Source organism: Podarcis muralis, chromosome 10, assembly GCF_964188315.1.
Source record: "Podarcis muralis chromosome 10, rPodMur119.hap1.1, whole genome shotgun sequence".
NCBI classification, from domain to species: Eukaryota; Metazoa; Chordata; class Lepidosauria; order Squamata; family Lacertidae; genus Podarcis; species Podarcis muralis.
The window spans coordinates 70,392,565-70,417,562 of NC_135664.1; the positions used below are offsets into that span (position 1 = coordinate 70,392,565).

Consider the following 24,998-nt stretch of genomic DNA (forward strand, 5'->3'; position numbering starts at 1 on the left):
AAGATAATTAACAATAAGAATAAAAGAGGGGGGTGAATTCGTTAGTTCTGGTCCTATTTTAAACGTTTGCAAATCCCTTCTAATCCAATGGCTTTTATTCTTCCTGTAAACCTCGTCGAGGTTTCCACTGCAATCGAGCGGCTGTTTTTGTGTGTGTGGAAATAAATAAGGAACCATTTAGAGATATAAGTTTCGTGGCAATAAAGAAACAAGCCATTTCGAAACCCGCGCGCTCATTTCTTTTCTGACAGGCCGAACTACACTTCCCGCGATGCACCGCGGCGCGGGCTTCCCGGAGGCCGTTTTCGCGCGAGGACGGCGACTACAACTCCCGGCGGGCCTTGCGCCGCTCCCCCCCCTTTTCCGCCTCGTTGCCGAGCAACGGCAGGGACACAAGATGGCGTCTCCCAGGCGGCCTCTTTCCCCCTGAGAGAAAGAGAGACCGAGACCCCCACGAAGGACCCCCCTTGGCCGACATGCATTCCCGCTCGGCTTTCTACGGGCGCAGCATCATCCGGAGCGCGCAGAGCGGCGATGACGCCCGGTCGGGCGGGCTGCGCTCCTGGGCGACCTCGCCGTCCGTCACCTTCTCGCTCCTCCTCAGCCGCTTCGACGAGCGCTTCCCCAGGGGCACCGAAGGCCTGGAAGGCAGCGCCACGTTCAACCAGGAGGACGAGGAGGAGCTGGCCGTCGAGGAAGAGGAGTCCACCGAGTCCGAACCGGAGCCCGAGCCCATGGAGGTGGGTGCAGGAGGAGGAGGGGGTTTCGCCGCCCCTAACATGGGTTGGCACCTGTCTGTCTATAAAGAGAGGGGGCGCTACTCGGCGAACTACGGGCACGGGTTCGTTTGGAGAGGGCGCCCCTACAAGGAGAATTACGGGAGCGCCCGACCCTTCTTTCCGCGGGGAGGAGGGGCTGTCGACGTGCTATTTGGATAATTACGGGAACGGCGATCCCGCACCTATAGGGAGAAATACGGGAGTGCCCCTCTGGGGAGGCGCGCCTAGAGGGAGAAATACGGGAGTGCCCCTCTGGGGAGGCGCACCCAGAGGGAGAAATACGGGAGTGCCCCTCAGGGGAGGCGCACCCAGAGGGAGAAATACGGGAGTGCCCCTCTGGGGAGGCGCACCCAGAGGGAGAAATACGGGAGTGACCCTCTGGGGAGGCACGCCTAGAGGGAGAAATACGGGAGTGCCCCTCTGGGGAGGCGCGCCTAGAGGGAGAAATACGGGAGTGCCCCTCAGGGGAGGCGCACCCAGAGGGAGAAATACGGGAGTGCCCCTCTGGGGAGGCGCGCCTAGAGGGAGAAATATGGGAGGCTTATTTGCATGGTGGAGTGGAAGGGTTCGCACTACTCGAATGATTACGGGAAGTTTGGGGTTAAGGGAGTGAGGGGGGGGCTCGCGTGCCTGGCCGTCCTTTATAATAATAATAATAATAATAATTAATAATAATTTATTATTTATACCCCGCCCATCTGGCTGAGTTTCCCCAGCCACTCTAGACGGCTTCCAATAGAGTGTTAAAAACAATACAGCATTTGTTTATTTGTTTGTATATTTACTGCATAACATTTGTATGCCTCGTTTGCAAAGCAATTTACAAAAAAGCAGGGTAGTGCTGGGAGAAATCCTGGGGAGCTGCTGCCAGTCTGTGTAATAAACACTGAGCTAGATGGACCAATCTGATGCTTTCTAAGGCAGCTTCTCCTCCTGATCCCATTTGGGGGAAGAGCCCATGTATCTCAGGGGGTAGAAACATAGAGTTGGAAAGGGGCTGCTGGGAGGAGCGCAGAGAGAAGAAACGCCACAGTGCATCTGTAGCAGCACAACCGGACGTCTTCATCTGCCCCAGCTGCAACAAAACATGTCTCTCCCATATCTGTCTCTGCAGCCACAGCGGACGCTGTAACTGTCCATGGTTTGAGTTTGACTTCACCCCCAAAGGCGCACTTTTCCATTGCCAATCAGGGTTGGAAGGGACCACGAGGGTCATGCAATACAGGAATCTTTTGGCCAACACAGGGCTCGAACCCACAACCCTGAGATTAAGAGTCTCATGCTCTACCCACTCAGCTTTCCCAGGCTTTGCAGGCAGAAGGTCCCAGGTTCCTTTCCCGGCAGCATCTCTCAGCAGGACTGAGGAAGAGCCGTGTCTGGGACTCTGGAGAGCCGCTGCCAGTCAGTGTAGGCAGTACTGAGCTGGATGGATCAGTGGTCTGCTTCGGTTTAAGACAGTTTCCCGTATTTCTGTTTGGCATGCAGAAGGCTCAAGATTCTGTCCCCAATGGCCTCTCCAGGTAGGACTGGGAATGGCTGTGCTGCCAGGGACCCCAGAGAGCCACTGATCTAGATGGAGCACTGATCTGGCCTCAATAATAATAATAATAATAATAATAATAATAATAATAATAATAAATAATATATTGCTACCCCGCCCATCTGGCTGGGTTTCACCAGCCACTCTGGGCGGCTTCCAACAGAAGATTAAAAATACATTTATAGCGGCTTCCTATTTGTTTTTACTGTTTAATACAATTGTTAAATTAACCACTAATGCTTATATAAAACGAAACATTCATTCTCACGAGGATTGCCAGATGGAGCCTGCACCTGTCGGTATGCTAAGGTATCCTACCTCAACACTGAAGGCTTCAGGCGAGGACCTAGCAATGCCAGTATAGCTCTTGTTTCATGCGTTACATCACCCAGCTGCATCCCAGGGCCCCAGAAGAGGCAAGGCGGATGGTTACTGGAACCAGGATTTTATTGAGCAAGGAGCATCTGTGTGGCAAAGTAATGTTCTTAGTGTACCAACCACTTTTGTGCTGTTGCAGCTACCTAAATGTGTGGAAATGATCAACGACTTGGTGGGGGATCCCTGGGGCCTCATGCCATCCATTCTGATCTGACGCTTTTATTATATAAATAAGATGACCTACAAATTATCATAGATAAGAATAAGATACCATATTTTTCGCCCCATAGGGCGCACCGGCCCATAGGGCGCATCTAGTTTTTTTTTGGGGGGGGGGGGAATAAAGAAAAAAATTATTCCCCCCCCCCAGGCGCAGGGCTGGGGTGGGGGAAGCCCGAGCTTCCCCCAGCCCCCAGAACAGGCTGCTATCTGCAGGGATGCAGGCAGCTCTCCGCAAGCCGTGGGCGCAAAGAGCGAAGTCGCGCCGGGCTCCCACGGCTTTCGGAGAGCTGCGCAAAGCCCGAAGCCTGGGGCGCGCTGAGCTCAGTGCGCCTCAGGCTTCAGAATGCAGGCAGCTCTCTGCAAGCCGCGGGAGCCTGGCGGGAACTCCCGCGGGCTCCCAAGGCTTGCGGATAGCTTCCTGAAGCCTGGAGAGCGAGAGGTGCCGGTGTGCACTGACCCCTCTCGCTCTACAGGCTTCAGCGAAAGCCTACATTCGCCCCATAGGATGCACACACATTTCCCCTTCATTTTTGGAGGGGGAAAAGTGCGTCCTATAGGGCGAAAAATACGGTAATTGCTATCCTCCCAGTTTCTGGGTTGTAGCCCAGTGATGGCAACATTCCCTAGTAAAGGCTGCGACCTCACCTCACCCCTGGCATTGGATCGTCTTCTCTCCTGGGCTGCAGCTCATCACTTTTGCCTGGTCGGTGGCCTTACAAGCCAGCGCTGAGGCTGCTGCGTGCCTCACTTGGAAACAGTGTTAGAAACCCAGATATATAAGCTAATTGCCAAATGGCAAGTTTGCCGAAAATGGAAATGGGCTCCTGACAGTCTGTAGCCCTCTGTTTATTTTGCACTGATTGAGCGAAGGTATTTGTCAGGTTCCTCTGGGGAAAGGACCCAGCTGGAGCCCTAATCTTCTCTCACAGTTGGCCATACCTCTTTAGGGAGGTTGTCCGGCTTTGATTATTTTAGCCCAACCAACACTCTGCCTTTCTCTCTCTCTCAGGAGGAATTTGATGGCGTGCTGACTGAAGAAATGACTGCTGAAGCCCTGCAAAAATTGGGGCGTTCAGCCCCGGGCACAGAACATGTCTACCTCGATCTGTCACTTTCGGTGAGTTAATGGCAAATAGTTTTGCGGTCAAGCTACATCCTCTCCCATTTGAATCCTTAACGTGGCCTTATTGGCTGGACTGATGACCCTTTGTTCGCGTTCATGGTCATGTGCTTCTACCCCTGTTGTATATGTGATATTTGAGGCATTAGGTCTGATGCTGCATTAAGAAATCCCCTCTGCCCACTAGAACTCAGCTGCTCCAAAGGACCAATGTTACTTGAAACTGTTCTGATTTTGAAGTGATTGCATGGTAGGGTGGGAAGAGTGTCCCAAAGGCAGGGATTTGGTTGCTTTGAGGCATTTTATAGGAAGCAGTTCATAAGTGGAATGAGTTAAATAACTAGGAAATGTTTTGCATAAAACAATAGTAGTGTTTCAGTCTGACACATGACAATGAGAGATCTGCATTGGCTCCCAGTACGTTTCTGAGCACAATTCAAAGTGTTGGTGCTGACCTTGAAAGCCCTAAACGGCCTCGGTCCTGTATCCCTGAAGGAGCGTCTCCACCCCCATCATTCTGCCCGGACACTGAGATCCAGCGCCGAGGGCCTTCTGGCGGTTCCCTCCCTGGGAGAAGTCAGGTTACAGGGAACCAGGCAGAAGGCCTTCTCGGTAGTGGCACCCGCCCTGTGGAACGCCCTCCCTTCAGATGTGAAGGAAATAAGCAGCTATCTTATTTTTGAAAGACATCTGAAGGCAGCCCTGTTTACCGAAGTTTTTAATATTTAATGCTGTATTGTTTTTAACACTCGATTGGGAGCTGCCCAGAGTGGCTGGGGAAACTTAGCCAGATGGGCCGGGGTATAAATAATAAATTATTAGAAGTACTACTACTACTACTACTACTACTACTACTACTACTACTACTACTACTAATATCTCATTCAGCAGCCTCATTATTTATTATTATGCTGTGTGCTTTGGTTTTTTGTAAACTGTCATATGAAGGCAGGGCACCCCCAAATGGCAAGTGAGAATTCTTAAATAAATGACGTCCAGCTGATTCCAGATCAAATTGAGAATGTAACAGAAGAGCCTGCTTCATCAGGCCAGTAGTGAATTTGATCCATCATCCAGTTCTCCCAGTGGCCAACCAGATGCCTCTGGGAAACCCACAAGCAGGGGATGCTTTCAGTAGCCCTCTCTTGATCATCACCATCATCATCATCATATTTATACGCCGCCCATCTGACTGGGTCACCCTAGCCACTCTGGGCAGCTTCTATCATATACAGAAACATAACAAAACATCAAACATAAAAAACTTCCAGGTACCTTTTAAAGGTTGTGTAGTTACTTATCTTATAATTTCTCTTACTCTTGATCCCCATCCGCTGGTGTTCAAAGGCATACTGCCTCTTGAAAAGTAAAGGGCCTCCTGACGATTAGGTCCAGTCGTGGCTGACTCTGGGGTTGCAGCACTCAATCTCGCTTTACTGGCCGAGGGAGCCGGCGTACAGTTTCCGGGTCATGTGGCCAGCATGACTAAGCCGCTTCTGGCGAACCAGAGCAGTGCACGGAAATGCTGTTTACCTTCCCGCCAAAGTGGTACCTATTTACCTACTTGCACTATGACGTGCTTTCGAACTGCTAGGTTGGCAGGAGCAGGGACCGAGCAACATGAGCTCACCGCATTGCGGGGATTTGAACCGCCGACCTTCTGATCGGCAAGGCCCAGGCTCTGTGGTTTAACCCACAGTGCCACCCGTGTCATACTGCCTCTTAGGGTAGAGGTAATGTATTATTTGGGTAGGGAGGAGAGGGGGAGGGAGACAAGCAAAAGCAGCACCAGGACCTGCTACAGTCGGGCTGGTGGTTTGGGGTTGTGAGCACATTGTTTTGGAGGTATCTGTTGTGTTTGGTAACTCTTGTCAGCCGCTTTGAGGACTCCGGTTGAAAAGGAAGGATGCAAATAGAAGTTCACAGAAGTTGACTCTCCTGTACAAGGAAACCTCTTCCCATAAGACATGGACTGGAGTGTCTGCATCTGGTGTGGGGTCATGGAGACAAGTTGGGGATTCTGTTGGTGTATCCCAGCTCCCCATACCTGGACACAGACATGCTCTCTTATACCGTACGCTAGTGGAACTTGAACATTAGGTTGTTAATTTGCCCCAGTGGGTTGAGAGGATGGTGACCAAATGGGACTCGAGGGGATGAATTCTTTTCGGAAAGACTTTAGGGGGTTAACGAAGAACCTCATTTTCAGAACTTGAAAGAGAAGGCAAATGCAGGGTTACACATGCTAACTCCTTTCCCCCGTTTTCTTCCCACAGGACCGCAAATTAAGTGACATTAGCATTCTCTGCAGATACGTCCACCTTGAGAAGCTAGATCTTTCTCACAATAAAATTGATGGTACGTCGTTGCCACCTTTGTAAGTCTCTTGGCCGTAAAGCTCTTTCGGGTATAAGGAAATCAAGAAGAAAGGAGGAGAAAACAATGAGAATGATAACATTACAATGTGGCTTGGAATGAAAATAAGAGTGGTCCCTGCAAAGGATGTAAGGAGGGATGGGAGAGGTCCTGAGCACTTAAGAGGGGATGGTCTGTACAGAGGCTTGTGAGTGTGCAGGAAACCTGCAAGGTATGGAATCTGCCAATTGTGGAATTGGCTGCAAAGTTCAACTCCCTAAGAATCTCAGCCTCCTTTTTAAAAGGAAAGGAAGAAGTTTCTAGCTCATATTTTTTGCAAAGACAAACTTATGCGCATGTGGACAGCATTTTGTGAAATAAACCAGAATTGCTGAATAACACTTCCAGCTGTCATCAAGTAGTGTTTTTGAGATCCTTGTCTTTCCCTGCCCCACCGCCTCATGGTTAGCAGAGCAGGAACATGTATAATGGTGAAAAGCCACAGGATAACTTATGCAAAATGGAGAAAATCCTGCAAATTGACTCATTTTGCATATGTATCCTGGGCGTATGACATTGTTCTCTTAATAGCAGAGTAGGTATGTTTTCATAGCTCTGAGTCCACACAGCCCTGACATCCAATTTCTGCGCTCCATGTATTTTTCTTACTTCTACTCCCTGCCCCGTGTTCTTTCGTTTCCAGATATTTCATGTGTGAGTTACATGCCTTACTTGTTGGACCTGAACGTTTCCCATAATGAACTAACCACATACTTTGACTTCAAACCACCCAAGAATCTTCAAGTAAGAATTTTGTGGGTTCTGTTTGAGTTCAGGTCTCCTCAGTGCAGCTGGCTAGCCAACCAGATTCTAAGCAAGTAAGGAAAGGAATGATTTCATTTGCCATTTCTTGGAAATCTTCAGCCAATTGAGCCTTTATGGAGTTGTGCCTCCAGTTTTCTCTGAACTTCCTTGCAGCACCAACGATCTTGTTCTGTCTCTGGTCCCCCTGTAAGGTTTTCCCTTGAATCGCCTAGTTGTCCGATGCAATTTTAAGCCAACCTGGCAAAGGTATTTTTAGATTCAAAATGTGTCGGGAGCAAACAATGCCATCTTTAGAGGGAGTTGTGATCCAAAATTTCTTTGGGGCCTCAAGCTGGTATATTAATAGAGAGCAGAGAAGATGGACACAGAGCATGGAGGCATATAAAAGAAATGAAACTGATGTCGAGACAGTGGTGATCTTGTGGCAAGGGTCTTTAGTAGCTGAAATTGGCAGGAAAAGGTGCTCTGTTTGCTCTCTTCCCTTGAAGGCATATCTCAGGGGTTCCTTTCAGAACCTGTCAGTGCGTGGAGGGCATGGAGAACGCTGTGTGAGTTTATTGGTGCTCCAGCATGCATCCTGAAGCTCCTGGTTAAACATAGATGTGTGCAAGTGGAGCAAAACAGTGCTAGAAAATATCCAAAGTACTGTTTTGCAAAATATTTTTGTTGTTTCTAAACAGGCCTTGTTACTAAGCCCCCAGAAGTTGCTAGTCTGCAAAGAAATTGCTGCTAGCAGCCTAGTGAACGAATTTCCAGGTTGGAAGAAGCACAGCTATTGTTAAGCTTCCCCTGCTGCCTTTTTTCTTCCCCATGGTCTCTCTCCTCATCTCTTCCCGATCCCCTTTACAAGGCTGTGGTATAGGAAAAGATCCCTTTTCCATCTTTCCTGTACAAGCTCCAGGCATACCCACTGCCTTCTTTTGCCCAGGGTGCTTCTGGGTCCCTTAACAGGCGCGTTTGAAGCTGGATTGGGCAGCACATAGGCGCAGGAGCCAACTGGGCTGCCCTGTGCAAAGACAGACAGAACATGCTGCTTTGCCAGCCCTGTCAGATAACTGGCTGGTGAAGCTGAGCAGCCTCTCTCCACTTTGTCAGCCGGATTCCTCAGTGGCTGCAGAGCAGTGGTGGAGCCTGATCAACTTCTGTACCAGCCACAGGGGAAGTGATGCCACTTCCATAAGCCACTTCCCCCACTGCCAGCACAGAAGCAAGTCAGGCTGGTAAAGCCAAGCGCTCTTCCCCCCGATTTGCAAGCCTGATCGTTCACCTACAGGCAATTTCACACATGCGTCTGCAAAAGCCTCATTGCCAGTGACTCATTGCAAGTGGTTAGACGCAGGCTGTTCTAAACACATGCACACCCCATGTTTGTGTCCAATTCGAACAGAAGACCTTTTGGTTCCGCAGAAAGAACAAGCATACAAATAACAGACCCTATGATGGCATCTTTATGTATTCTCTCCACCCACCCCACCTCCAGGTAGCAGATTTTTCGCACAACAAGATCCAAGCGATGCAAGATCTTTCTGCCTACCAGTCACTTAAGAAGCTCATACTTGACGGTATCCTTTTGGGAGTGAAAGAGAAATTCTGGAGAGAAGTGGGATACGGTGGAGTGTTGGAAGATCAACCCTGGGGGCTTTTAAACAAACACACAAATCTTCATTCTGTGATCGAGTTCGGTCCAGGATGCAATTTAATATTGATTTTGTTTTCATCGGTGGGCTGCCCTGTCCAGAAGGCTGGAATATGATTTCCATGTGTGTGGTGGTTGTGGTTGTTGTTGTTTTTAAAACAATCCATACCAAAAGATGGAATGATAGAGCATCATACGCAGGACGCGGGTGGCGCTGTGGGTAAAAGCCTCAGCGCCTAGGGCTTGCCGATCGAAAGGTCGGCGGTTCGAATCCCCGCGGCGGGGTGTGCTCCCGTTGCTCGGTTCCAGCGCCTGCCAACCTAGCAGTTCGAAAGCACCCCCGGGTGCAAGTAGATAAATAGGGACCGCTTACCAGCGGGAAGGTAAACGGCGTTTCCGTGTGCGGCTCTGGCTCGCCAGATGCGGCTTTGTCACGCTGGCCACGTGACCCGGAAGTGTCTGCGGACAGCGCTGGCCCCCGGCCTCTTGAGTGAGATGGGCGCACAACCCCAGAGTCTGTCAAGACTGGCCCGTATGGGCAGGGGTACCTTTACCTTTACCTTTTTTAGAGCATCATACGCTAAATGCATTTCTCTAATTTTACTCCAGTAAAATGCAACAACAGCAGATCCCCAAGGCAACAATATTCTTCTTGTATATATTCAGCGCAAGAGAAATCGTGGTGAGTTGAACTGTATCTCTCCTGAATTACCCAGATAGTGAGCCTGGCCAGCTGAAGCTTCCTTTGGGACGATATTGTTGTGCCCTTGGATAAGCTGGATATCTGGGGGGGGGGTGCGCCTTGCTTTAGTGGGAGGTTTCCCAAAAAGGTAATTCTGGATTGGGCCTTTCAGACTCATGTACTATCCTAATCTGTTGCAAATAGGTTCGTTTTCTATCTCTCTTCTACACACACACACACACACACACACACACACACACACACTGTTGATCTTGGTCATTGTGATTCTGGATGAAGGAGAAGCGACTTCTTGGGCACATAACCAAAAGAGAGGGGTGGGAGCTGTAGAGCAAAAGAATATTGGCTTGTGAAACCCGAGTACTTCTAATATCAGTATGAGGAATGCTTGCTAAGAAGTTGTTCGTCTTCCCCAGGGAGGCTGGCCCTGAGTCATTCTCTCTCCCAAGGGGCGTAGAGGAAAAGGATAAACAAGCCTGCTGGTCTCTCTGCATCACCTGGATACAAAACACTGGTGCTTTAACTCTTGCTTCCCTGGTCTTTGAAATGAATTTGGTGGAAACAGTGCCCAAGGCAGCCTTAGGGCCCACTCTCTTCAAAACTGTCCAACTGCATGAATTTCTACGATGTGGTAGCAAGGGAGCTGTCTAGTAGGGCAAGATGGTGCCCTGGCCAACTTCCCACTCCCTCATGCAATTGCCCTCCCAGCAGAGTGCAGGGAGGCCTCAAATTCACGTGGCTCAAGAAGTAAAGTCAAGCAATGTACTAAAGGAGAACATCTGACCTGGGGGTGGGAGTGGGGGTGGATGGGATTCCTTCATAACCTCAAATGTGCTGATCATTCAGGTCCTAAGGATATCCTCGTGGCTCATACAAGTTGCTGGAATATCTCCTGTCAACCTATATTCATTCTCTTTCTCTCTGTGTCCGTCTGTCTCTCTCTCTCTCTGTCTCTGTCTCTCTCTCTCTCTCTCTCTCTCTCTCTCTCTCTCTCTCTCTCACCCACCCTTATCTGACTACCTCAAAGAATCATAAGAGTTGGGAGGGACATTTTCCCAACGCGGGGTTCGAATCCACAATCCTGGGATTAAGAGTCTCGTGCGCTACCAATGGACTCAGTGCTGGCGCCAGGCTATTTTGTGCTCCAGGCAAGGCTAACTACTTGCACCCCTGCTCCCAAATCACTCACTGCAGTTTTCAAAAACAGATGCCTTTGTATGAATTGCTCCAAAAATGATGAAGTTCTTCAGAATGTAAACTCAAGAGTCAAATATCAGAAATTTGTAAGATGCAACAAAAACTGATCTTTGTAAAACAGTGTCCCTCAAAGGTCAGTTCTGCTGCCCTCTGAGGTCTGTGCCCTCGGTGGCTGCCTGGCTGGGCTAACAGCCCCAGACCTGCCTCTTCTTTTATTCCCATGTGACATCCCAACAAGCAAAGGGACCCAGGTCAGCCCTGTCCTGCCATGGCCAATCTGCTTTACTCCTTGATTGATGGTGGAGATATAGGATTGTCTCCCTTTCCCCTTCAGATCACAGTCCCATCTTTCAGACTGTAAAATTCTATGCTCAACTTGATCTGCCCAAAGGGCTGGGATGCTTGCCTTGCTAGATTATGTTAGGCTGGGGGTGTTGGCAAGGAGCTTTGGCTTGACTTGCACCCCACTAGATAGGCCAAGGCAAGCATATCTCCTGCCTCCTGGCACACGTGGGCAGCCTGTGCTGCTTTTGCCCCTGGCTGCTCCCTGGACCGTTGGCAACCGCAGAATTGTGGCTGCACATTTTCCAAGAAAAAAGGGGAATAAGATCTAAAATGGCTCTTCTTCAAAGGAAGCAGGCCACAGCTGTCCATCCAGCCTAGTGTCCTGTTTCCAGCAGAGGACCACCAATTTTTCTGGGTGGCCCCTAAGAAGCAGTGTCTGAACAAAAGAGCCGTCCCCTGTTACTTGGTCCCCCTATTCCAAACAGCTGATCAGCAAGCTTAACATGGCTAAGAGCTATGGGAAAGGCTGAGCTCAATGAATATGCCAGATTTGTGTGTTTGATTCCATTTATGAATCGCTTCCCATGAAATGTCTCAAAGCGGTTTTGCAATAAAAGCATCAGCGGTGAAGACAATTAAAAACAAGTCCAGACAATTCATATGTAAAAAACAATTTCAGATTCAGCACAGACTCAGACTGGGATGCAGATCTCCACTTAAGAGACTTTTTGGAAAAGGAAGGTTGCCCCCTTTCAAGGCAGTGGTGGCCACTTGTTGCTGCTCTTTTCTGCCTACCCTCTTGCCTCCAACGCCAGCCCTCCTGCCAGCTTGCACACGATCAAGCAGAATATCATGCCCGTCAGGTTTCATTTCAGCTGGGGGGTTTTTTCCAGCTTGGCAATACAGAGCTCAGTCTTGGCTGTTCAGGTTACATTATTTGTGTGTTTCACAAGGTGTTTGGGTGACATCGCTCTTGTCAGCCGGTGGCCTAGCAACTTGCTCCCTTTGCAATTATAATTTCCCATAGCAGAAGCAGAAATAATGTGACAGGAGTGAAATGCGGGCCAAGGCTGATTATTGCTCCTCTGAATAGAAAGAGGATGTGTGGGGTTGGGCGAGGGGCGGGAGAGAAAGGAATTGCTTTGCATGCGGCGAGCACCGGGCTACCTCTGCTTCGCTCATTTGTATTGTCTCAGGCAATGTGGCCAAATCAGCCGTGATGTCCGCGGAACAAAAGGAAGATTGCGACATACTGAGCTAAGAAAGGTTCTGTGCACCCCAAACAGGAAAGCTTCACTTGGGCGATAGGACCATGATGGAGAGAGTGGGGCACAGAGATTGGAAAGAGCTTAAGTTGTGCAGGTTGGATATTAAAATGAGAGCCAACACTGGCCATGATGCTGTCCGGACACCAGGAAAGGTGTTGGTGCTCTTTCCCTTCATCTCTGTTGTAAAAGCCCTTGTTCAGCTTGCAGTGAGAACAGAACCAACCCTCTTAACTGAAGCCATAAGAAGCTGCCTCATTCTGAGTCAGACTTCTGGTCCATCTAGGTCAGTGCTGCTCACACAGACAGGCAGCGGCTCTCCAGAATTTCAGGTGGGGTTCTCTCCAGCCCTTCCTGGAGATACCAGGAGCTGAATCTTGAGAACTTCTGGGCTCCAAGCGGGTGCTCCACCACTGAGTTATGGTTGCTCTGCTTGTTAGGGTCAAACATGTGCTTTGTCTCTGAGCTCTGGGTCCTCCCACCTAGAGAAAAAGAAAACTGGGAAGCTAGCAGGAGTAGAACCTGCGCCTCCCACTCCAGCTAGCAGCAGTCGAACCATGGATCCACAGGAATAGAGAAACTCTCTGATTCTTGTCCCATAGCCTGGATGTTTTCCAAAGACAGCGCTGAGCGTTTTTGTGTTCAGGGTGGCTTTGAACGAAAAAACCAGAGAAGAAACGGATGGTGTGCGCTGCCATTATATTGCCCAAGCCTTAGGGCTGTTGCACAGCTCCCCTTCATTTCACTGTGGTGGATTCTTCAAGAGGAATTCCTCGCCGGACTCCCGACTGCTAACCACTTTGCAGTGCAATCTTGTTCCTTAAGTCTTGATGCTGATGCACAGATAATGAAATTGAGGAGATCCAGGGCCTTGAGAATTGCCAGTGCCTGACCTACCTGAGCCTGGCAGACAACAAGATCACAGCCATCAATGGCCTGAAAAACCTGCCCATCAAAACGCTCTGTCTGGTGAGTCACAGAATTTTGGGGTTGTAAGGTGATGCTGGACTGTGATGCTGGTGGGACGAGGGTGGCGCTATGGGTTTAACCACAGAGCCTAGGACTTGCTGATCAGAAGGTCGGCGGTTCGAATCCCCACGACAGGGCGAGCTCCCGTTGCTCAGTCCCTGCTCCTGCCAACCTAGCAGTTCGAAAGCACATCAAAGTGCAAGTAGATAAATAGGTACCGCTCCGGCGGGAAGGTAAACGGTGTTTCCGTGTGCTGCTCTGGTTTGCCAGAAGCGGCTTAGTCATGCTGGCCACATGACCCGGAAGCTGTACGCTGGCTCCCTCAGCCAATAAAGCGAGATGAGAGCCGCAACCCCAGAGTCGGTCACAACTGGACTTAATGGTCAGGGGTCCCTTTACCTTTAAGGTGATGCTGGACATGTTGCATGCAGTGATTGGGACATTGTGAAATCCTTGAGCAGGGGTGGGGGACCTTTTTCAGCTCGAGGGATGCATTTTTTTCATGCAGGTGCCAGGTCAGCCTCTCCAGAGAGAGCAGTCCACAGCCAGGGAGCCACCACTGAAAAGACCCTCTCTTTTGCTACTGCCTTCTGTACTTCTAGAAGGGCTTTACTCCCCCTCCCAGCCCTTCGATCCTGTGTACCATTCTTAGTCTGTAGTTCTTACTCTCGTGTTTCCCGTCTTTCCCCCTTCCCAAAGTGCCCTGCACCGTCGGGGTTGGAACTATTGATAAAATATTAGATGCAGATATGCGGGTTGATGGTGCTGGATGTAGGATGAAAACAATCTAAGAGGCGGGGCTGGGGGGATGCGACTCAACCCGGCTTGGAGAGGTTCATTTGACAATAATAAGAAACCAAACTTTTAGTTCCATTGGCCCAGTCCTGTGGAACTCTCTGCCACTGGAGATTCAGCAGGCACCTTCTGTGCCAACTTTAAAACCCCTGCTGAAAGCTTGTATTCCACCATGCCTATGCAGGCAATTAAGAACACATCTTTCAGCAATGGTTAATTGACATCTTTTTTTAAAAAAATAAATAAATACCATTTTACTGTAGTGTTTTATTGCAAACGGCTGTGATATATTTTCACGATACGGTGGTATATAAATATTGTTTCTAGATTAACAAACAAACAAGCCCTCATATTATACCAGAAACTCCAGTTTTAAGTAGGACTAGTAACTGAAGGTAGAAAATCGAGAGGGAACTGAGCAGTAAAAGAACAAAAGTAAAATGTAATCAGATCTTAAATTAAAATTGAATTCAATGACAGTACAGGAAAAATGATTTCAAAATGATGGATCTGGCTAGGTACAAAGGAGGGGGCTGCTGACGCCCCAGCATTTTCTACCTGAGGCTGCAACCTGGCTCACTCCTCCTTATGCAGAAGCTCCTGCTGGCCCTGGAGTGTCTGAACCAGGTCCAGGTGTAGAGAAAGTAAGTGATCCCCTCAAAGCACATGTGAAGGAGATTGCAGAGTGAGTAGTCAGCCTTAGAGACAGCGGTTTGCCCAAGGGACAGTCGTGTGTTCATAATTCCTTTTCTCGAGGGCTCCCCAAGCTTCCAATTACTTTTGCAGAAATCAAACCAGATAGCGAAGGCTGTTGGCTTGGAGGAACTGAAAGTTCTGCAGAAGTTGGACTTGTCTGACAATCAGATCAGCAGTTTGGAAGGTCTGGAGGAGCACAACCTTCTTGAGGAAATCAACCTAGAAGGTAACCAGGTAAGATCTTGCACACTAAGTGATATTGTTTGGACAAAATAAAAAAATCCTTCCAGTAGCACCTTAGAGACCAACCAAGTTAGTATGAGTGCATGCACACTTCTTCAGATACTGTTGGGACAGTTTCAGTTTGCACTGAAGATGGCCTCCTTTGCAAGTTTGTATGATATTTCATGACATGGCAACTCTGCAAAGGCAGTGAAAGGGCCAGTTTGGGCATTCAGAAGAGCTTTTTCAGGGTTCCATTTGAGGCTGTCAGGGGAGGTTCTGTGCCTTTTCTGCACATTCACAGAGCTCTGGTCATGGAATGGGTCCCTGGAGCTATTTCGCCTGGCCTTTAATTTAAATTCAGCCTGATCTTTTATTTCCCTTCTCTTCCCTCCCTTTTATGAAGATAACCCGCTCTGAGACCCCACAGCTAATTCTCCCCTGGCCAAGTAGGACTAATTCAGCCAGCTAGCCCTGGTGACTATCTAATGCTTATTAGATGGATTTCCCCCAAATTGATTTCTGAACTTTGAATTTTATTGTTATACATGTTTTTATACTGTATTTTATGCTGCTTCTACAATTCAGTGTTTTAAATTTGTTGTTAGCCACCCTGAGCCCGGTTTTCTGAACTGTGAAGGGCGGGGTATAAATAAAAATTTATTTATTATTGGAGTAAATGCTATATTTTCCTGCATCCTATCTAGGTGGCTGAGCTGGGTGAACTGGAATATTTTGAATCCCTGCCTCTCCTCAGAGTGCTTAATTTGATAAACAACCCTGTGCAGGTACGTCAGTCAGAGGCACAAAGGAAGAAGGTAGATAACTGTTCCATGAGTGGAAAGCTATGTGTTGCTGCTGGGCTGCTTCTATATCACCAAGGTTTCCCAAACTTTGGTGTCCAGCTGTTTCCGGACTAAAAATCCCATCATCCTTGTCCACTGGTCCTGCTAGCTAGGGATGACGGGAGTTGTAGTCCAACAACAGCTGGGCACCAAAGTTTGGGAAACCTTGGTCTATATTGTTTTGCCAAGATGGTGCAGTGTCCACCTTTGGTTTGCTGGCAGATTTATTGCATTTTATGTCTTTACTACACCAGCAAATACCCCATATCAGAACCCCAGAAAGGAGACCTTGGACCCCAAAGGGATTTCTGACTGAACATTAGGAAGAACTTTCTGATGGTACGAGATGTTCTTCAGTGGAACAGATGCCCACGAAAGGTGGTGGACTCTCCTTCCTTGGAGGTTTTTAAGCAGAGGTTGGATGGCTGCCTGTCATGGATGATCTAGTTGAGAATCCTGCATTGCAGGGGGTTGGACTAGATGGCCCTCAGTGTCCCTTCCAACTCTATGATTCTGTGATTCTTTGCTCACCTCAAGAAGTTCTCAGCTTTGCCTTGGAATGCCCAGGTGCTTGGGTACCAATGCACATTAGAAGGGGGAAATCATCTAACGATGGAAAGGGGAAAGGGTGGCTTTTGAGCGGCTGCTTTCCTTTGGAATCTGGATGCGATTTCCATGAGGTGGACCCACTTCTCATTCAAAGGGCTTGACAATCTCTCGTGATTAACGAGCTGCGGCATCCCATTTGTCAATGACAGCAACATTTAGAGCAGAGTCAAACCTTGTGCATCAGCCTGATACAGCACATGTTGATAACTTGTCCTGAGCAGTGTGGAAGATTAACAGCACCGGCATCTCAGTTTTGATGGGTTTGAGATACCCTTTGAAATGATTTCCGGAGATCTGGGAAAGAAATATTACATATATCTCAGCACCGTCTTCCTCGGTTGATGTCAGTGGTACAGTCCACCGGGGATTGCTCTTTAATTCTGATGGAACCTGTATGGGGTGGGAAAAATCATTCCATCTCTGTAAACCTCTGAACCTTTGCCAAAAGAAGACTAGATATGCATTGGCAGGCTCAGGGCCGTTGGCCCGCATGGCATCTTCGTAAAAGCAGATCAACACAACAACAACAACAATTTATTATTTATACCCCGCCCATCTGGCTGGGCTTCCCCAGCCACTCTGTGCAGCTTCCAAAAAAATATTAAAATACTGTAATACATCAAATATTAAAAGCTTCCCTAAACAGGGCTGCCTTCAGATGTCTTCTAAAAGTCTGGTAGTTGTTGTTCTTTTTGACATCTGGTGGGAGGGCGTTCCACAGGGCGGGTGCCACTACCGAGAAGGCCCTCTGCCTGATTCCCTGTAACTTGGCTTCTCGCAGGGAGGGAACCGCCAGAAGGCCCTCGGAGCTGGACCTCAGTGTCCAGGTAGAACGTTGGGGGTGGAGACGCTTCTTCAGATATACTGGGAAACACCAGAGTTTCCCAACCTTTTTGTGTGCTGGGCAGACATTGGGAGAGCTCAGAAACTGTTGTGGGCCCTGTGAAATACCCATTCCATGGAAGAAAAACTGATGGTGCTCGGAACCCTGCCCCTGAAATAGGCAAAACAAGTACACACAGACCCCAACAAACAAACAAAACACAGACAAAAAGTTGGCCTTACTCCAAAACTGGACTCTCCCCCCCCCCAAACCAAAACAACCCCTCCCACAAAGCCAAAAATTGCTTCGATTAAAAACATTTTAAAATAAAGAAGGGATGGGGTGTTGGTGGACTCCAAGCGGGATGTAGAAGGCCAATGTGCCCACAGCAACTCTGCTTTGGAGCTTAGACCCATGTTCCTGTTAAGAGACCCTGCCCCAGGGAGTAAAAGGTAAAGGGACCCCTGACCGTTAGGTCCAGTCGTGACCAACTCTGGGGTTTTAGCACTCATCTCGCTTTATTGGCCGAGGGAGCCGGTGTACAGCTTCCGAGTCATGTGGCCAGCATGACTAAGCCGCTTCTGGCGAACCAGAGCAGCTCATGGAAACACTGTTTACCTTCCCGCTGGAGCGGTACCTATTTATCTACTTGCAATTAAACCTATTGGGTGGGATTCACCTAACCTGCCCCATCAGTGAGGGTCCTGGGGGGAGGCTGGGCAAGGTCTGAGTGGAGGGAGAGGGGTGTGGGTGGAGGTGTTAAGGAGGGGGTGTTGGCACAGGACTGGTGAGCAAGGCAAGCAAAGTGCAACTCTAGTTAATTAGATTCCTTATTGGTAATAAAATCAGTACAGTGGTACCTTGGTTTTCGAATGTCTCCGTTGACGAACATTTCAGTTTTTGAACGCCGTAAACCCGAAAGTAAATGCTTTGGTTTTCAAACATGCCTTGGAAGTTGAACATGCCATGTGGCTTCCACTGAGTGCAAGATCCTGAGGTCTAGCTGTTGGCTATTGAGTTTTTGAATGTTTCAGAACTTGAATGGTCTTCCGGAACGGATTACATTCGAAAACCGAGGTACCACTGTATTTATAATTAATACAGTGTTTTAAGGGAGAAATTACAGGGCAAAAACCCCCGACTCCTCAGCTACAATGTTGTTTTTATTTCATTAATTTATTTAAAAGCATTTATAAACCACTTAGAAATCTCTGAGCTGTGCACAATATGAAAAGCAAAGTATATCTTTAAAACAATAATGCAACCTGAAGCCAATGAAACAGTGGGATAAAAGCCTCTAAAAGCATCTAATGATGAACAGAACAAGGATTCAGGGAATTCAAACATAAAACAGGGTCAGGGAGAAGTCTGGGCAAAAGAAATATTTACAAGGCGTCTGAAGTAACTGATGGTTGCTGCTTTGCATGTGGCAGAGGGAAGGGCATTTCCCAGTACAGCGGCAGAAGCATAAAATGTCCATTTCCAGGTCACTACCCTATGAGAGTCTATAGTTGAATTTCTTTAGTTGATCTAAGGGATCTTAGGCAGTCTTTCAGTCTTACTCTAGTCTTTCAGTCTTACTCTAGTCCCTAGTTGTTCAGGGCTGTAAATGCTAACATCAAGACTTTGCATGTAGCCCCATAGTTGCTCATCAGCCACTGTGGTTCACTCAGCGCAAGTGCAAACTATGTACATCCAGGTGCTCTACTCAGTGATCTAGCCATAACATTCCGCCCCATATGGGGAGAGCATCTCTAACTAAAACTCAGGCTGTTTTCCTCTTAAACTCTCTAAACCTTGCTAAGCAGTGCTCCTTAGATCAGAATTTGGTCGTTTTTAAAAAGTCTCTCCAATTAATCTGCATGGCTTTTTAGTGATTTTATGAACGGAAGTGGCAATTATGTTAAGACAGCATTGAATTGGTTTGAATGTCAGTGATTTGGCGTGACTTGGCTTTCCTGAGACAATGCCTCTAATCAAGCTGCCAAGACGTTAGTTTTCTCATTGACAGTTAATTATTGTACCTCTTAAAGTTATACTTCAGACAACTAAACTTTATTTTTTTATATCAATTTACAGTTCCGTTTAGCATCTCTCCCCTTATTCTTTATGCCCTGTAAGTTCCTGTGACACTTCACTTGCAATTAGGGGGATCATTACTCTGACCAAATTTGAGTTTGGATAATTAAACCTCATCTACTGCATTCTCTTGAAAATATTCAGTCCCAGATGGTATTTTCAGGCCTTTATACACACTTAGTTGTCACAGGATAAAAAACAGCAACAACCCATAAATTAATTTAACACATTCAGGGAATGAAAACCTCAGTAAGAGGGTGAATTTGAAAAAGAAGCAGCAAATTTCTTCTTTTTTTTTTTCATGTTCCACGAGATTAAAAACAAACTTCAGACAGAAGAGTAACTAATCGGGGGGTAAACGTTACAGTCCAGGCTTTGCCAGCAATGCGGGTTTTTTATCTGCATTTAGCTATTTTAGAAAAGTAAAGAAAAGAAAAAAAAGGATTCAAAACTGTCTCACACACACACACACACTCGCACACACCAGTCTGAAGAGATACACCCCATTCCAGCATTTCCCAAACTTGGGTCTCCATCCATTTTTTTGGACTACAACTCCCATCATCTCTAGCTAGCAGAACCAGTGGTCAGGAATGATGGGAACTGTAGTCCAAAAACAGTTCGACACCAACATTTGGCAAACCCAGCCTCATTCTACCACTTCAACTGTTAACTCCTTGATTTACTGCCTATGTAGAATAGGTCTATGACCCTGAACTCCCCAGGAGCAGGATTTGTGCGCATCCTTGGGGTTTCACTATTATGTTGAAGCTTAGCACATGTATACCTGAAGGAGTGTTTCCACCCACAGCGTTCAGCCCAGACACTGAGGACAAAGTTCCGAGGGCCTTCTGGTGGTTCCTTCACTGCAAGAAGTGAAACTACAGGGAACTAGGCAGAGGGCCTTCTCGGTAGTGGCACCCACCCTGTGGAACGCCCTCCCATCAGAAGGCAGTTTAGGGCGAGAGGGACCAATGCTCTCACTTCATATGTTCCTAAGTCCATGGAGAACTTTAAAGACAGGGCTGTGAAACCTTTGGTCCTCCAGCTGTTGCTGAACTACAGTATCCACCAAGTGTTGCCAATGGCTAGGGATGTTCAACAAAATCAGAAGATCCTTAGAAGGTAAGGACAAGAAAGGAGATGGGGAACCAGGTATGGGAAGAGGAGACACCTCCAAGCATTTTAACTGCCAACCTTGCCCATCTTTCTCTCTGCCTGCTGTGTGGCTCAGTTTCCTTCTCCGCTTTGGAAGAAGCCGTGATAAAGAGGGTTGTCAGTCTGTTCCTTTGGTTGGGTTGCTCTCTCATTTTCTGTGGATGTCTTCTGCTTTCCTAATATCCTGTGTCAAAAGTATGATAAAATGGCTTCTCGCGTATTAGTTTGAAGAGCTGAATTTAAATTATCGTCCATTCAAATGAATCTTCAACCTCTTCGTTATATCAATATCAGCAACACAAGGATTATTGGCTGCTGGTCATTTTCATGCTGCTTCGACTCACAGAGCTGGATCATAAGAAAATCACCGTGCAAGAAAAGGTAAGCGTGCTCTTTCAATTGATTCATCCGTATTGAGATATAAGTAGGGGTCCTGCAACAAAATGTTGCAGTGTGGACTTCCAGAAGGAACATATTGATTAATCAGGAGGGAATTCACAAACTCATTTGACCACCTTTGTTCAAGCTGAAGGAATCGTAATTAATGAATTGATCCCTCTCCTCTTAATCCTTGGGAGCAGGTTGCTGCTGTCAACAAGTACGACCCTCCTCCCGAAGTGGTGGCTGCCCAGGATCACATGACCCAGATCATGTATAGCATGATCCAGCCGCAGCGGATTTTTGACAGGTAAGCTGGGCGTCAGTTCCCCTTCCACCCTGTAGGTGGCGCTCAGGTAAAGCTGTCACAGGGACGGGACATTTTCCATTGGGGGGAGAGAAGACTCTGTTGTCGGTACGCCATGGCTGCCGGGACGGAAATCAGGCAGAACTTGCTTGGCTGAGCAGATTACGAAATGAAGTTAGTTGCTCACCTCGGAGCTCCAAGACAGATTGCCTACCGCCCTGTTCCTTTTAAACAATCTGTCGGAACAGATGGCCACTCACATCACAAACAGAGAGATGCGAAGAGGCAACAGTCCTCTTATCGATACCCAGCAACGATACCCAGCCCTCCAGAGTTCTTGCAACTGTAATTTCTTCAGGCTGTCTCTAACTTTCTCCCGTCAATTGTGTTGGCATCTCGTGGCGGGCAAAATGGCCATGCCTCCCGTTGTGGATCACAGAGGCTACAAGAGGAGCACTCACAAGGCTCCTCACCCTCTTCTAGCATCCATCTGTACCCATCAGTCTCCTTTTCACCAGCCCTTCTCTCATTTCTCAGGAGACGTTTCCATCGGGGGGCATCCATTGCGACTGTGTTGGCATTTTCTAGGCAGTTTCCCCCTTGCATGTACTTGGAACTTGATGGCTCTGGAGGCTCTCTTCCCAAGCAGCTCAGCCCTGCTCGTCTGGTGTGTTGCATCCAAGGCATCACATAGGAATAAATTAACAGCTGCCAGCCCACGCCTTCTGTTGAGTCTATAAATAATGCTCCAAAGTCATAGGAAATATTTAATTTGGGTGATTGGGTGAACCCATCATCTCCATCTAGCGCAGAGCTTTCCAAACTTTTCATGTTGGTGACACACTTTTTAGACATGCATCATTTCGTCACACAGTAATTCAGTTTTACTAGCAAACCGGAGAAGAAGAAGAAGAAGAAGAGAAGAAGGGTTTGGATTTGATATCCCGCTTTATCACTACGCTAAGGAGTCTCAAAGCGGCTAACAATCTCCTTTCCCTTCCTCCCCCACAACAAACACTCTGTGAGGTGAGTGGGGCTGAGAGACTTCAAAGAAGTGTGACTGGCCCAAGGTCTTTTTTTTCCCCCATGCATAATTTTTATTGGTTTACAAAAATCAAAATACAAAACGAACTATGTCAATACTCTTATTGTTTTACAAGAAGACTTCCTTCTGCCGTTCCACGGATCGTCCATAATAACAGTGAAATAAATCCGCATTTCTTTCTATATAATGCCGTAAATCCTTCCCATTCATCCGTTTTCCTTTGGCATTACCCTTTGCTTCTTACAAAGCACCTTTAAAGCCCACTAGTGTTATCTGTTCATCGGTTAAGCTTTCCAGATATTCCGTAAAACTTTCCCAATCTTTAACAAACCTCTGATCTTTTATATATCTAATTTTTCCTGTCATCCTGTCCATCTCCACGTAGTCTAGTAATTTGGCTCTCCATTCCTCTATTGTCGGCAAGCTTTCTTGTTTCCAATTTTTGGCTATTAGTACCCTTGCTGCCGTTGTTGCGTATTGGAACAGTTTGTGATCTTTCTTCTTTATCTCCGTTCCTACCAAACCTAGCAAGAACGCCTCGGGTCTTTTAACGAAGGTATATCTTAGTATTTTCTTTATTTCATTATATACACCCTCCCAGAACCCTTTGACCTTTTGGCATTCCCACCACATGTGGTAGAAGGACCCCTCCCTTTCCTTGCACTTCCAACATTTGTTGCAGGATCCGTACATTCTGGCTAATTTTACCGGGGTCAGGTACCAGCGATAAAACATTTTCATTAAATTCTCTTTGAGAGACACACAGGCCGTAAATTTAAGATGTTGTTTCCAGAGTTTTTCCACTCTTCGAAATAGATATTACGGCCAAGATCTTTAGCCCAGTGTGTCATTACCGCCTTGACCTCCTCATCACCTAAGTTCCAATCTAATAGTTGCTTGTACATTTTGGATAGAGTTTTTGTATTATTCTCCAGAATCTCGGTTTGAAATCTAGACTTTTTGTCTGCGTATCCTTTGTCTTTGACATCTTTCCTGAACATATCACTTATCTGGTGGTAGTGTAGCCAATCATACACTTGGGGTTTGACCTGCTCAAACGGCCTCATTTTCCACCTTCCTTCCTCCTTCGTTAGCAGTTGTTCGTAGGTTGCCCAATTGGCTCTCATGTTTGTCTTTTTAACGGACATAACCTCTAATGGAGACAGCCATTGGGGTGTTCTGGGTTCTAGCACATCCTTGTATCTTTCCCAGACCTCCATCAGGGGGCCCCTAAGTATATGATTCCCAAATCCCTTATGTCCTTTCTTCTTCCCATGCCACAAATAGGCATGCCACCCGAATCGATTATCGTGGCCCTCTAGGTCTAGCACTTCTCTATCTTCCAGTTTTATCCATGTTTTAACCCAGATGCCTCGTAATATAGTTTCAAGTCTGGAAGAGCGAAGCCTCCCCTCTCTTTCGTATCCGTTAGTAATTTAAATTTTACTCTCGGCTTCCTCCCCTGCCAGATATATCTAGAGATCTCTCTATGCCAGGTTTTAAATATCTTTATACCTTTGATAATCGGGATGTTTTGAAATAGAAATAGGATTCTTGGTAGTACCGACATTTTGATTGTGGCTATTCTACCCCAAAATAACAATTTAAGCCGACCCCACGTTTCTATGTCCTTCTTGACTCCTTTCCATACTGTATCATAATTATTTTTGAATAGATCTATATTTTTTGGTGTTATCCATACCCCTAAGTATTTCACCTTCTTTGTCACTTCTATTTCTACTTCTCTTTGTAATTCCTCTATTTTATCTGTTTGCATATTCTTAGCTATTATTTTTGTTTTCCTTTTATTTAGTTTAAAGCCCGCTACTTCCCCGAATTGGTCAAATTCTCTAAGTACCTCTTTTAATGAATCCAGTGGGTCTTCCATTGTTACGACTAGATCGTCTGCAAAAGCTTTAGTTTTATGTTCATGTTGGCCGACCCTGATTCCTTTAATCTCTTTGTTGTCTCTGATGGAATCCAGTAAAACCTCTAATATCGTTATAAATAACAGTGGGGACAGTGGGCATCCCTGTCTTGTTCCTTTAGTTACTGTTATTTCTTCCGTCTCCACATTATTTATCATCAGTTTTGCTCTTTGTTCCATGTAGATTGCTTTTATCCCATTATAAAATTCAGTACCTACTTCCATATGTTCCAATTGCCTCAGCAGAAATTCCCAGTTTACATTGTCGAACGCTTTCTCAGCGTCCATGAATAGCAGTAAACCTTGTTTGTCACACCTTTCTGTTAAGTATTCTATAATATTAATAATATTTCTTATATTATCTTTCATTTGCCTACCCGGCAAGAAGCCGGCTTGGTCTCTGTGGATGTTTTTTACTAGAATTGCTTTGAATCTTCTTGCCAGGACTCCCGCAAAGATCTTATAATCTATATTTAATAGGGAAATAGGTCTGTAATTTTTAATTTGCTCTGAATCTGAGTCTTGCTTTGGGATTAGTGTAATCAGTGCCTCCTTCCACGTCTCCGGTATTTCTCTTTCCTTAAGAATATTGTTCATTACTTCTTGTAGTGGATCCAGCAAAACCTGTGCCATTTCTTTGTAATATCTGCTAGTAAACCCGTCTGGGCCTGGGGCTTTCCCATTTTTTAGGTCCGTTATAATTGCTTTAATTTCCTCCGTCTCAATTGGGGCGTTTAATTTCTCTTTATCTACTGTGGGAATCTTATTAGTGTTCTTTGATGTTAAGTATCTCTCTATTTTTCTCGTCTTATTCTTTCCTGTATTTTTAAAAAGCTCTCCATA

The 24,998-nt window shown here is 46.9% G+C and overlaps 1 protein-coding gene across 2 annotated transcripts in view; it reads left to right on the top strand.

Moving 5' to 3' along the window:
• Window positions 1-353: 353 nt before the first annotated feature.
• Window positions 354-24,998, top strand: part of LRGUK (leucine rich repeats and guanylate kinase domain containing) — a 62,810-nt gene continuing 38,165 nt past the window's right edge. Inside the window, exons 1-10 of one of the 2 annotated variants that reach the window (XM_077935358.1) lie at window positions 354-740; window positions 3,929-4,036; window positions 6,316-6,397; window positions 7,098-7,198; window positions 8,700-8,781; window positions 13,147-13,271; window positions 14,853-14,996; window positions 15,692-15,772; window positions 20,793-20,879; window positions 21,080-21,186. In XM_077935358.1, coding sequence (XP_077791484.1) covers window positions 477-740; window positions 3,929-4,036; window positions 6,316-6,397; window positions 7,098-7,198; window positions 8,700-8,781; window positions 13,147-13,271; window positions 14,853-14,996; window positions 15,692-15,772; window positions 20,793-20,879; window positions 21,080-21,186 — 1,181 coding nt within the window. In that variant the 5' untranslated portion in view covers window positions 354-476. The remainder of the gene's footprint in view (window positions 741-3,928; window positions 4,037-6,315; window positions 6,398-7,097; window positions 7,199-8,699; window positions 8,782-13,146; window positions 13,272-14,852; window positions 14,997-15,691; window positions 15,773-20,792; window positions 20,880-21,079; window positions 21,187-24,998) is intronic. The other variant, XM_077935357.1, reaches the window with a different exon arrangement.